Source organism: Exophiala spinifera (genome assembly GCF_000836115.1).
Source record: "Exophiala spinifera strain CBS 89968 unplaced genomic scaffold supercont1.1, whole genome shotgun sequence".
In the NCBI taxonomy this organism is placed as follows: domain Eukaryota; kingdom Fungi; phylum Ascomycota; class Eurotiomycetes; order Chaetothyriales; family Herpotrichiellaceae; genus Exophiala; species Exophiala spinifera.
The window spans coordinates 66,021-79,230 of record NW_015622513.1 but is presented as its reverse complement, the minus strand read 5'-3'; the positions used below and the strand labels follow the sequence as shown (position 1 = coordinate 79,230).

The 13,210-nt window shown below is 51.4% G+C and overlaps 5 protein-coding genes across 5 annotated transcripts; 2 read left to right on the top strand and 3 right to left on the bottom strand.

Annotated features, from left to right (window-relative positions):
* Positions 1-887: 887 nt before the first annotated feature.
* PV08_00029 (uncharacterized protein) lies at positions 888-2,162 on the top strand (the record flags this gene model as incomplete). The annotated part of the gene is made up of 1 exon (XM_016374397.1): positions 888-2,162. The coding sequence occupies one exon, from the start codon at positions 888-890 to the stop codon at positions 2,160-2,162; it is 1,275 nt and encodes a 424-aa protein (XP_016239673.1).
* Positions 2,163-3,467: 1,305 nt separating this feature from the next.
* PV08_00028 (uncharacterized protein) lies at positions 3,468-5,870 on the bottom strand (the record flags this gene model as incomplete). Its single annotated transcript, XM_016374396.1, has 3 exons — positions 3,468-4,949; positions 5,084-5,308; positions 5,403-5,870. The coding sequence occupies 3 exons, from the start codon at positions 5,868-5,870 to the stop codon at positions 3,468-3,470; spliced, it is 2,175 nt and encodes a 724-aa protein (XP_016239672.1).
* Positions 5,871-6,214: 344 nt separating this feature from the next.
* Positions 6,215-7,339, bottom strand: PV08_00027 (uncharacterized protein; the record flags this gene model as incomplete). The annotated part of the gene is made up of 4 exons (XM_016374395.1): positions 6,215-6,599; positions 6,664-6,914; positions 6,973-7,214; positions 7,267-7,339. The coding sequence occupies 4 exons, from the start codon at positions 7,337-7,339 to the stop codon at positions 6,215-6,217; spliced, it is 951 nt and encodes a 316-aa protein (XP_016239671.1).
* Positions 7,340-8,126: 787 nt separating this feature from the next.
* PV08_00026 (uncharacterized protein) lies at positions 8,127-9,766 on the bottom strand (the record flags this gene model as incomplete). The annotated part of the gene is made up of 5 exons (XM_016374394.1): positions 8,127-8,653; positions 8,706-8,878; positions 8,934-9,149; positions 9,206-9,593; positions 9,649-9,766. The coding sequence occupies 5 exons, from the start codon at positions 9,764-9,766 to the stop codon at positions 8,127-8,129; spliced, it is 1,422 nt and encodes a 473-aa protein (XP_016239670.1).
* Positions 9,767-10,523: 757 nt separating this feature from the next.
* Positions 10,524-12,389, top strand: PV08_00025 (uncharacterized protein; the record flags this gene model as incomplete). Its single annotated transcript, XM_016374393.1, has 6 exons — positions 10,524-10,676; positions 10,727-10,794; positions 10,849-11,201; positions 11,252-11,516; positions 11,571-11,869; positions 11,929-12,389. 6 exons carry the CDS (start codon positions 10,524-10,526, stop codon positions 12,387-12,389), a joined length of 1,599 nt encoding a protein of 532 aa, XP_016239669.1.
* Positions 12,390-13,210: the final 821 nt, after the last annotated feature.

Here is a 13,210-nt window from a genome sequence, read left to right as displayed (position 1 = left end):
GCGGATCCTGAACTTGTGAGTAGTCTGATCACGGGTGTAGTTTACGTCTTGTTTGGCAGGGTTGGTAACGTCCAGGAAATCTGGCTCAGTCATACGAGGAGCTTGAACTGACGGCTGATACAAACTGGAAACTCTTCACGATTTGGTTCGATGGGGAAGAAATAACGAACAACACAAGTCCAGGGCAACCCATCGACCAACCAAACCGACCGGGTAGAGCAGGGTCAGTTCAATTGTAAACGCATGCGACTCGCCTAGAAACCGTTGTTGTGACTAATGACAAAACCCCTGAGACCATTCGATGGTGGGTCTCTACGTGGCGTGATTGGCAGAGATCGGTGGAAGATCTCCGCGGGAAAAGGGCCCGAGGTTTGATAGAGTCGTAGTTTACTATGCATTTCTTGCTCTCCCGAAGGAAAATCTTCGAGTAAATAAAGCTGAAATACCTCGAGAATCTTCAAACTGCTCAGGAAGGTCTTTCGAGCCCAAAGCGACGAGAATCATTGCACTGAAACCAGTCCCCGCGGAGATGCGACCTCCCGGGGCGTGGGACTGTGGGAAATCCCTCAACTTGGGGGCAACAATGCCTAAGCCTCTCCCTGCTTTCTCCGGTACATTCCAGGCTCGCCAGGCGCGATATATGGAATCATGCTTACACTCTTTGGCGACGAGAGTGGCATGATATTGGTTACGAATTGGTTACGAATTGGCGGAAGGATTTGACGCTCCGAGGACGCCTGGGGCAATCACTACGTATAATAAGCCCTACCAGACCGTCCAAGCATCGACACAGCAAACAGTTCAACAACAGAGCCGATATGTTGGCTAGACCGCAATTGTCCAAATTTGTTACAAAAGCTACCAGAAGAACAATACCTCGCGCGATCATGTCAGCTTGCGTAGCAACGGGCAACCCTCGCGCAGACTTCCACTCATCACCGGTTCAGCGGGGACTAAGTGAAGAACACCGGGCCATCGTGAAGTCTACTGCCCCAGTTTTGGCTGAGCATGGTGTCGCGATCACGTCTCACTTTTACAAGCGCATGCTTAACAATCACCCTGAGCTCCGTAACATCTTCAACGCCGCACATCAAGCCTCCGGAACCCAGCCCGCAGCACTTGCTCATGCGGTATGGGCGTACGCTGCTAACATCGACAACCTCGGAGCCCTGACCAGTGCTGTGTCCCGCATCGGTCACAAACATGCCAGTTTAGGGATCACTCCAGACCAATACCCCATCGTTGGCGAGAACCTGCTCGCCGCGATCAAGGAAGTCCTCGGTGACGCCGTAAAGCAACCCGTCATTGATGCCTGGGCCGCGGCATATCAACAACTGGCCAACATCTTTATCGACTTCGAGGCAACTCTGTACAAGAAAGCTGAAGAGTCTTCCGGCGGGTGGAATGGGTGGCGGAAATTCAGAGTCGCCCGCAAGGTCGAGGAGAGCGATGAGATCATATCGTTCTATCTCGAGCCGGTCGATGGAGGGAAGCTCCCCAGCTTTACGTCAGGTCAGTACATCTCGGTCCGGGTCTTTGTACCGGAGCTCGGGGTATATCAACCTCGACAGTATAGTCTGTCCGACACTCCTGAGAGAAACCACTTTCGGATATCCGTCAAGAAAGAAGTCGCGAAGAACCTCGCGCCCGCAGGCCGGATCTCCAACCTGCTGCACGAGAAGGTCCCCGAAGGCACCGAAATCGACGTCAGCAACCCGTACGGAGACTTTACTTTGGACGTTGAATCGAACAATCCCGTTGTCTTGATTAGTGGCGGCGTAGGGATCACCCCAATGCTATCAATGCTCGGCACCCTAACCGAACATGCGCCAACAAGAAAGGTCGTCTTTGTCCATGCCACCCGCAGCGGAAAGGTTCACGCAATGAGACTATACCTCTCCCAACTTACCAAGGAGAACCCACAAGTATCGAAGGCGGTATTCTACGAAGAAGTTGGTGATTCAGACGAACAGGGAAGAGACTACGATTACGCAGGTCGTATTGACGTGGATAAGATCAAGGACAAGATTCTCTTGCCCGACGCCGACTATTATCTCTGTGGGCCTGTGCCTTTCATGCAGACACAACAAAAGTCCCTTGAGGCTCTGGGCGTCCCATCGGAACGAATCCATTCCGAGGTCTTTGGCTCCGGCATCGCATAGAGTGACGGGGATATGCTGGAAGTGACATACCTAGGAACAACTCACCGTGGCATTCCCGATTTTTTGAGGTTAAGGCATGGCTTGGTAGAATCGGTGTTCGTATTTCATACCATCATTTAATTCAACTCTGTATTTCTGAAACCGATTGCCGCACTTGTCAAGGGCGAAATCCATGATATCTTCATCATTTTGGAACAAAATGACAGGACCTTCACTGAGAAGTGCCGTGTAATGAAATAGTTCATGTAATGTGGTCTATTGAAGAGTTCTCCGTAACAACGACTCATCGCCTGAGGAGCGAAGAAGTCGTTCTTATGTAAATCAGGGGGGGGGGGAGAGCCTCTTGTACCGTCCCCCTCTCTCGGAAGTGTGCTTCCAGCTATGCTAGGTGGCACGCCTCCTTATCTCGTCCTTTGCTCACTGAGTCGCTAGAGATATCGCTTGTCTGGGCGAGGTTAGGCGTCTCGTGACACAAAACCTACCTTCAGTCCATCTCGAAGCCAATTTCACGAACACTTCAATAACTGGTTCAACATCTTGTGCCGTGATTGCACTTAAACAGTTCTCCATGGCACTCTGAAGGGTACGACTCTCGAAGTCGAACGGACCTGTCAGGCTCTTGGCCAAGCAGAGGTTAATGCGATTACCGTCAGAAGCGAAGACGCCTTTTGACCACACTACCACATGAAAAGTAACCGGGGAGCAGAGATTTTTGAGTCTGTTCAGAGATATCCAACCATCCTTTGCGTTCCTCTCTAGGTCTTTGGTCTAGACCTCTTCGTATGCTGATTCGGGCTTTTCTTCTCCTTGCGCTCCTCTCCTTTGTGTGGAGTGAAGACCCATTTACTATAATCAAAACCTTATTCGCGAATTGAAGAGTGTTCATCGAGAACAGAGTATGCGAGCATTTTCTCTGGTATGTTTACCAGGTACGTCTGACGGGATCTTTATGGAGCAACAAGGATATCCAAAGTTGAGGAATTTGTGGAAAGGTCACAGAATCAAGCCGACCTGTGACGCTCAGCACAGTAAATCAATCGTGCACGTCTGACTACCTGCAGGGCATGGACTATTCCAAGTGGATCTCGAATTAAGTTGATCAGACACCTTGACGTCGATGGCTGGACACGTAATGCCCACAGGATATAAGACTGCGTCCATCATGGTCGATTAATAACCATCATCCAGCCTTTGACGATCTGGAATCAGAGAGACTTACCCTGACTAAGATACGATGAGCTTTTCTTTCATGGGAGTCAAGTCCCACAGACCAATCCGGTCTGCGAAAGTCTCTGACGCAATAGTTCATCTCTCTTGGAACTCCATTATTGGCCCAGGGTTCTGCATGTGTGCGTCCCAAAGGTCCTGTATGCACTCATAGAAAATGGTTAACTCTGGTTCATCATTGAGTGAGGTGGAACGAACGCGAACGTGGTCAGACAAAGTACGTACCCAATCGACAAAACTTGGGCTGTTAAGCATCTGTCCGATCTCATTCAGATCCGTACCTGCCGAGGTCAACTCTGGTGGCGCTGCAGGAACATGTACGCGCTGCATGTCCGAGCTCGATGACACCTTGTCCAACATGACTGCGAGCACAGTCGAAGCTTGCTGAGCTTCAGCAGAACTCGTTCCGAACTCTTCCCAGAAATTTCGTGACTTCTGCAGAGCACCAGCCATCTCGTCACGGGTATAATTCATTGTTCCAGCACTCCCACTCACCATTTGCACATCGGCCGGAGAGTGCTGACGATGAGAAATAAGCTCGAGACAGACAATCATTGCGGCGAGCAGGAAGTCGTTGTTCTCGAGGGACGATAGGAACCATTTCTCCTTGTACAGGCGACCGCCCACCTGAACCTCCTTGTAAATTTGAGACTGGTGCCTGAGCAGATTCATGGCAGCGTCGACGCAAGAGGACCTCGAGTACTCGTACTCACAATGTTGATAGGATTCTGTCATGTGACGACGGTGCAAGATACAGCGTGCCCGTTGATACACGAGTTCGAGATTGTACCGCCGAATTAGGATATTCGAAGATACGGTGATCGAGTCCTCGAGTTTGGCAAGGCGTAAGCGCGGAGGGACGAGGTCGTGCGCGGCATTCAAGCTCTGATCGAGAGCCATGACATCTTGATATGTTGTCAGTCCAACGGTGGAAACGCGATTGAAAAACGATCTGAACACAGAAAGGAGACGCCCTTTCGCTATGGTGTACAGCACTGGCGTCAGCTCTCTCTCCGACCGCGGCCGTGGAAGTGAAGCGGCGTCGGGATCCAGGTCTTCATCGACGTAGTTGCCCGGTAGCTTCGTGTCGCACTGCGACTCCTGTATTATTGAAGGCAAACCCAGCTGATAGGAAGTGAGCGTATCAAGCTGCGAAATGGTTGCCCACACCCGGCGTCGCATCTCACCGTGGAAAGGGGAGATTTGCGGATACCGTTCAGGATCTCTGTGGTATCCCATTCTCATGGCCAGACGAGTAGCAATGCTTGACAGGATCCATACCCCAACCTGAACCTTTGGGCGCAGCACATACTCTCCCTGGATATTGAAGAGGAGTGCCTCCATGGTAAAGTTGCCCGGTGTGGTGGAGTAGTCTGACATTATGAGGCAGTCCGTCGAACGTCGGTGAAAAGCCTGCATTGCGGCTACTGCATGTCCTAATCCCGGAGGCAGTTCATCTTCGGACCTCGCATAAAGAAAGGTTCCAGCAGATAGAATCCCAAAAAGCATTCCTATCCAAGTCAAAGGAGTTTCTGAAGGGTCAAGCCAGAACCGAGTATACTAAAAGGAGTTACCAAGTCAGCGGTAGATCGGGAAGGAAGGGAGTGTGCCTGCCTGTCTTTGAAAAGTTGGCGTATGGACAAACGCTGCGTAGATGATGGGACACGATCAGTATGGGGGATCTCGGAATAGACATAGGTCGGGACACAATTACCAATCCAATGTTCTGCGGAAGCGAAACAACGCGACACCAATCGGTCACAGATGTCTCGAGGTGGAATGTCAGACAATATGTCCTCGACCTCACATGGCAGCCCGGTATCTTGTAGCAGTAATGGGCCATCCCCTCGGCCTGGTTTGGATGGGCCAAGATGTACCGTTGAAGGGTCATGTTCAATTGACTCGCGGACTTTCACAATCTGTAATGCGCATTAGCGGTTGAAGGTCCAGCTATGACTGTGCGGGTGATGAATGGCGTATTGAAGACCAGAGCGGTTCAGCTCAGAGACGAACCTCATCGCAGATGGTTGCCCAGTGAACAGCCGAGACGTAGACTGTTTGACTGTTATTGCCCATCATCCGTCCAGGCATAAGCGCGGGCTCGACCTTCAGTGGTTCCTGTACCGCAGGGCTCGTAGAACTGCCATCGGTATTTGATTCGTCTTTCGTCGACCTCGTTTCTAGAGCCTGTCGCTGTGCCGCGATGTTGCCAACGAGCTGCTCTAGGCGTAGTAGCCGCGCATCCAGATTGCTTCTGCCGCCTTCCCTAACGGAGCTACTCTGATCTCGAGGCCGGGAAGGATACACGCAAGGGACATTCCTTGTGACACAGTTGCCGCATGGCTGGCTCCGATCACACTTTAGTCTGACAGGGCGCTGAGATAAGAACAGAATGCTATCAGCCTCGAGGACAGACTTACTTTCTCTGACGACAAGAGGAGCACGATAAGATGCTGCGAATGCCTTGCATCCTGCTGCCATATGTAATGGAAAGGTAGCTGGCTTTTCGATGGCTACTATGTTAACAGTTGGATTATGATAAGGCCCACGCGATTTTACTAAGCCACACACGTTCCACGAAGTTAGGTTGGCAAAAGTGTCAGCCAAGCCATTGGCGAAACAATAATAAAGAGCTGCCTGCTCGGGACGCCTGATCAGCGACATTAGTAGATGACATCTACGCCCTTATTATCGAATGTGTGGATGCTAACTTCTATCACTACCGTCTCACCACAAGCTCGATGATTTTCCCCCTCTTGCTGGATATATATGCAATCCTACGAGAAATGCCCAGAATCTACATATCTTGGGCCTTTGGTCAAGACTCAGGAAACATAAATTCCACTGGCCTTCAACTGAGAATCTGCCAGGTCCCACACCTTGGTCACTTCTTTAGCATCATCAACCCATTTCGAACGATCGACATCCAATTTTCCATATGGGACGAAATAGCGTCCTGCATGACTCGGAGCGTGGGAACTCGTAGCGCAATAAAGAGAAGTCCGGGAGCCATCCTGGGGTGAAATGGTCGGGGTAATTTTCATGCTGAATCGTGCAAGTGCCCCTATCATACCTGGGTAACTGGACTGAAGATTCGACCTTATCAGCCCGGGATGCAGAGAGTATGCTGTGACTCCAGACCCACTAAGTCGGTCATTCAAGGCCCTTGTAGCGAGGATAAACGCCAACTTGCAGTGACCGTAACGTTTCCTGGGGGTTGATCGCATGAGTCCATCATGTTCCATAGAGCGCTAAGGAATTTGATCCTGCTTACCATGGTGAAAGGGACCCTGTCACTCCGGACATGTTGGGATCATCGTATATGATATGCCGTGGACCCATCAGAAAAGCTGCATCGCTGGCCACGTTCACCACTCGTACACGGCCCTTGTTGTTGGGATATTGCAGTGCAGTTGACTTGAGGAGAGGCAGGAGGCTCAAAGTGAAGGCGTGAGGGGCCAAGAAGCATGTTTGCCATTGCAATTCGTAACCGTCCTTTGTCAATCCGTAGGGACATGCCATGATCTGCCCGCAGTCCCATCATCAGTACCACTTCATACTCGCCGCTGAACCATGGTCATACCCCAGCATTATTGATTAGAATATCTAGGCGCGACTCTCGCTGCATGAACTCTGACGTAGCGGCCTTGACGCTCTGCAGGTCTTGAAGATCTAGCTTCAAGAAGCGTACGTCCAAGCCGGGGTTTGTCTGCTTCATCTTGGTTATGGCCTCGTCGACTCGAGCTGGTGAGCGGCCTGCAATGTAGACTCGAGCGCCATGCTGGGCCAACTGAAGCGTCGTCTCGTAGCCAATTCCCGAGTTTCCTGTCACGTGTCATGAGCATCGCTGATAAGGCCCGAGGGAGACCGAACATACCTCCTGTGACAATGACAACGTAGCCGTTGAGGTCAGGGATTTCGGATATCTGAAAGCCTTGGGATCTTGTCATGATGAAGTAGTCGGAGCAGTTTGGAAAGGGTCAGAGTCGCCTACCGTGGCTGCAGAAGCAGATACGATCAGTGACAGAGAGGTATATGCAGACGGACAGAAGATGGGAGACGCCATCTTGATGATTTAAGTAGTGACTTGGGTGTAAGGTATCAGAGAAGGATGAGGCTCTCTAGGCCTTTCGTGGTGACCTCTACGATCCCGTGGTGAGTTCTTTTGCTGACTGGGATAAGCGAGCAAATCAAGTCTGGCCCGCGGACGAGTCCACGGACCTCGGCATTGAGTCCCCGGCGATGGTGGAGTGGGACCTGTTCAGCCTGTGCATACGGAGAACATGGAACAAGCCATCAGCAGCAGATCGTCACAAGCACTGTGGATGAAGGAGACAACCTGTTGCCACTTTCGCCCTTGGGACAATAGTAAACTGTCCATTGCCTCTGCGATGTCTTCGCGAACAATCGGCCTCCACACCACAACCTGCCGTCACTTTGTGCTAGGAGCCGCAGTGCAAAGGATTTCTCCAACCTGCAAAGTCCGAAATCCTTGCATCGGCCTTTTTAGATCCGCGGGAGCTACACACCGATGACAGGATAATCAATATTGAATTCTTGTTGCCTAACTATGTAATGTGACTCTTTAGGCCCAACTATCGCACTTTCGAGACGCAAAGTCACAAGGTTTACTGAGCGACTTTTTCAGGCACGCTATCTGGCAGAGACACGCCAGACATGTTTTACCCTTGGATGGTTGGATGTGCAACGATTCTCCCAGAAATCCCGATCTACGACCTATCTGACGTTCTTTGTGCGGAGATCCTTGAATCCAGCTTCTTCAAGATCCGTCTGCAAGCGACCTGGCAGCCCGATATGATGCAAAACCACCTCTCTGCAATTTTTCTCCATCTCCTTGGCCGACGGTGGCGTCCAAGTTCCCCTCAAGATCTGGTTGACGGCCTGAGCCAAGAAAGACGCGTTCTCTGTGTACGCCATGAAGCCATTCGCCATAGAAATGTAGAAGATACCCGGATGCTCCTGGTCATAAAAGCGTAGATAGAACGGTTTCGGGATGTCTGCAGCCGCAAGGGAGTCATATTCGCCGGCTTTGGTGCCGCCCGGGAGGAACGACGAGTCGGTCGACCAGCCAGTGGCCGCGACAATCATCTTAGGGTAGATCACGGTGCCGTCGGTCAGGGTGACTTTGTCGCCATCGATGAGTTTGATGCGGCAGTCGTTGTGGATTTTGAATTGACCGTTCCTGTAGGGCGGGAGCAGGTGAGTGCGGAGGATGTAAGCGACTTTGCTGGAGACTGGATCACCTGCTCAGAGTTAGCGGACAGCAAGGACAGAAGCAGAGAGATAACCACGTACGGACGGGAGGACGCCATTCGGGAATGCCGTGTACAATGGCCCAGATCAGGTTAAGGTAGTAGAGCAGGGCATCGACGACGTAAATTGGCAGGATTCGATATAGGACGCGGAGGAGATGTAGCTCGGACCATCCGAATTGCCACATCCATGGCCACCACATGTCCGGCGCACCCCTGGAATGAGCATTAGCTGACTGCCTACTGGTGATGCGGTAGTTGCGGAACGTACCAGTGGGCAATACGAGCCACCACATGGACATTGGTTGCCTTCTGCGTTATGCATGCCTCCTGAACCATGTCCATAGCCGATGGGCCAGCTCCAATAACAATGATATCCGAGGTTGGAAGCTCCGAAGGTTCTCGAATCTCGTTGTTGTGCTTTATTGGGAATGTCGCCGTTTCTTGACCGGGTAGCTGTGGAACGTATTTATGGATGTTGTGGCCTCTAAGGTTCGTTATAAGCGTTGCCGCGCCGGAGGGATACAGGAGAACAAGACTTACGTGCAGACCAGAACACTCCTGGTGTAGATGGTCGTTGTGACAGCCTCAGCAAGCCCCTCTACGAATGGCTCAACTTTGACCTGGTGAAGCATGGGCTTCACCATCTCGACCGAAGTCACGTCATGCTGCCACAGGACATGTTCCTTCAAGCCAAACTCATTGTGATAAGCTTCACAGAATTCAGCCACTTGGTCTCGCGGTGCCCGTCTTTGTGGTTCTTGTTGAGGGAACTTCACGCCGTGGACTTCATACTCGCACTTCAGGTCCTGCAGCGTCGAGTAGGCCGGGATATGGCCCGTCCAGATCCCTCCCGGGCCCTTCTGGCGATCGATGGCCATGACGGACAGGGGAGGATCATCCCGGAGGAGCTGTCGCAAAGCGACCATCCCTAGCGAGCATTATCAGCTTTGCATGTTATACCTAGAAGAGAGCAGTTCACTGACCGGAGGGTCCGGCGCCGATGATAACAGCATCGATTGGGTTCTCCTCCGTCGAGCCAGAAGTGCCGGAGCAGACTTGCTCGACGATGGGAGACTTTTTGTCTTTGAGTCGGAGATTCATCTTTGCAGAAAATAAGATACAGCTATGCAGAGAGATGTTATGGCAAGCAGAGCCACAGAGGTCACCATCCTCACTTTATAGATTGGCATTCTGCGGCGAACTCTTACCTCTTGCTCCTGTTTTGCTTTCGCGTCGGCTTCCATTTCGGTCGTCTCACAATGCGACATGATCCCAATCCTCAACGTAATTGCGCTCCTCCCGACTCTCTTATCGAGTGGGGGTTCGAGACAATAATCTGCACGGGCTGTTCTCAATAATTCGGACGAACATCTGTGCGAGCTGCCTTGACGAAGTCGACAACGGCAAAGGAAGCGAAGATCCACAAAGGCTGCGCAGATACGGGCGGCTCAGCCCATCCACCAACTCTATCAAACACCATTCCCAATCCGCTAAGTCGGACCGACCGCAACTATGGGACCCCTTCAACTGTTCTGACCCGATCCGATATCTCACAAACTGAGACGCCATCGTTTAGCACCCTTCAGGTCACCGTCGGTCCGATGGACTTAGAAGTCGCCGTGAGCTCAAGCGAGATCCCTGGGATGCTAGCAGTATCATAGCTGATCGTAAGCTGTCCTCAGTGTACCCGTGGCGGGTTCTCGAGGCCCAACACCATGCCTCCTGTCGCCGTCGCTTATCGTTGGCGCGCTCTGTAGAGGGCGTTGCTCAATGGTGAAGATAAAAGAATGTGTAAATATGTGAGCCGGGACGACATCTCCCCTGAAATCGCGAGTCCTCGTTGTTCACACTCGAAAAGATGTCTCCCGCAGAGGTTCATACCAACGCCCACATTGACCGTATTGACGATGATGCCGCTGTATTGGCGGCATTGGGTCATGAAGAAGAGTTGAACCGCCAATTTTCCTTTTTCTCCCTGGCAGCATATGCTACCATTACTGCCAATGCATGGGTAAGCACGGCTGTGGAAGATGTAGCAAATCCGTGGCTAATTCAGCAAAGACATCCATCGCGGGATCACTCATCACTGCTATCTACAACGGAGGAGCGCCAGGTCTGCTCTATGGCTGGTGAGATATCTACGCTTGCTTGCTCGATACCTTGCTGATTTGATGCTGAAACAGGGTCGTGGACAATTTCTTCTACTTCTTCATCGCCTTGTCTCTGGCGGAGTTGACATCTTCGATGCCCACGTCGGCGGGAGTTTACCACTGGTCCGCAGCATTGGCCGGTCCCAAGTACTCGAAGATCATTGGCTTTATGACTGGATATATGAATGTTCTCGGCTGGGCATTGGGACTCGCCTCGCTGTTCGCGGTGACAGGTCTTGAGGTTACTGGTCTGTACGCGCTGTGGCATCCGGAGTATGAGAGCAAGACCTGGCATGTATTCGTGGTCTTTGTGGCTCTGAACTGGACATTTGCCGCTTTCATTCAATTTGGAAACAGGTTTTTGCCACTGTACAACAAGATTGGGCGTAAGGGCTGTCCTCACCACGACTCTGGACCGGTGGGCTAACGTGAGCAGTCTTTTTCAACATCTGTGCATGGCTCGTGGTCATCATCTGCCTTGCCTCGATCCCTCCGACGCATTCCACCAGTTCCTTCGTATGGACAGACTACAGCAATCTGACGGGATGGCCAAACGGAATGAGCTTTATCCTTGGTCTTGTGGCTCCAGCCTTTGCTATAGGTACTATTGACAGCACCACACACATGGCAGAAGAAATCCCACACCCATCGCGAAATGTGCCCCGAGCCATGTTTGTGCAGTGGCTCGGAAGCTTTCTTCTGTAAGTGCGACCACTTGTTTGTTCGAGAAGTGAGAGGCTCTAACCGCATGATAGAGGCTTCCTTTTCCTGATTGCGCTGTTCTACGTCGCCGGCTCGCTCGACACTATTCTGGCTGCGAATCCCACATTTCCAGTCGCCAGCATTATGGACTCAGCATTTGAGAACAAGAACGCTGCGTTTGCTTGCGGTCTCATCATTTTCCTTGCCTCGCTGCCATGCTCGATCGGCGCTCAGATCACAACTGTCCGTTGCACTTGGTCGTTTGCTCGTGACGGTGCTTTGCCCTTCTCGAGCTACTTTGCTAAAATTGATGAGAAGAACGTTATGCCGGCGAGGGCCAACATCTTGATTGGTATGTTATAGGTCCACGCATTTCGCCTGGCTGATGAAGTCTGCTAAACACTGTCACAGCCTCCATCTCAACGGCGTTGGGAGCCATCTACGTTGGTTCAACCATTGCATTCAATGCATTAGTTGCCTCGTATGCAGTCATGTCAACCACATCTTACGGCATCGCTATTGGTGTGAATCTGCTCACTGGCCGCAAGCGGACTATTCCAGGCTGGTTCCATATGGGTCATGGTCCTTTGGGTTTCATCGTGAATTCGATCGCTATGATCTACATTGTGGTGTCCAACGTCTTCTTCTGTCTGCCTTACTTCAGGCCACCAGTCACTGCTGCGACGATGAACTACACTTCACTCGTGTCCTACGGCCTTGCTTTGTTGGTCGTTCTCTGGTGGTTTGTTGGAGGTAAGAAGTCGTACAGAGGGCCGAAACTGTCATCACAGACCTTGGAGGCGTTGGAAGGAGTTCGGCTGGACACTGCATCTGCGGTAGAACCCAAGAACGGTGACAGTGCAAAGCACTGAGTCAGCCAGACAGCTGCAGATTCGTCCAAGTAGACTTAGATGGCCCCCAGAGGAGATGTTGTAAGAGGGGTGTAGATCTAGATTAGATGAAACTCAAGAGAGTATTCTGTCTCATCTACATGTATGAATGTTACATCTACATTACTATTATTCCAACCTCTACAGTATAGCTTTGGATTCAGAATCAAAGCTCAGCCTCTAACCACGTTAACCATATCACATTCTGCCACTTCTCCAGGAATGTGTCTCTGGATTCCACCCTACCAATCGCCCGCTTAAAACACAATCGCATCAATATGATTCCCACACTGGATAATAGCGTCCCTGATATCACAGTATTCACGTGGGACTGAGCCATCTCCCCCCAAGTGGCCCACTTCCCTCGACCGACAGCAAGACTACCCCTAAATAGGTCAAAAAAGCGATCTGAAATCCAGACCTAGTCTACCGTGATAAGATGTGAGACAGATACGCTATGCGATATGGTCTGCACGAAGCTTTCTCGCATTCAGGATATCTCTTGCAAGTCGACCGATCCGGAGCAAACTATGTCTTGTGTACTAAGCTGCGTCGAGGCCGTTTGTGTGCCTGAGTGCTCGGACATGACCGTCAATCCGTCGCTGGGATTACACGACCATCGGTCAATCACTTGGTCAGTTTAGTGTGAGATACGAACGTTGAGAGACTAGAGCGATAGAGCCTGTTACAGCACTAATGCCGGCACAACCAGTCTGATGCGGTCAACCACCCAACATCTACGCAACCAACCGCATATCAGTCCGATATGGGTCTTGATTGTTGTACGATGGTCGACCCAAGAG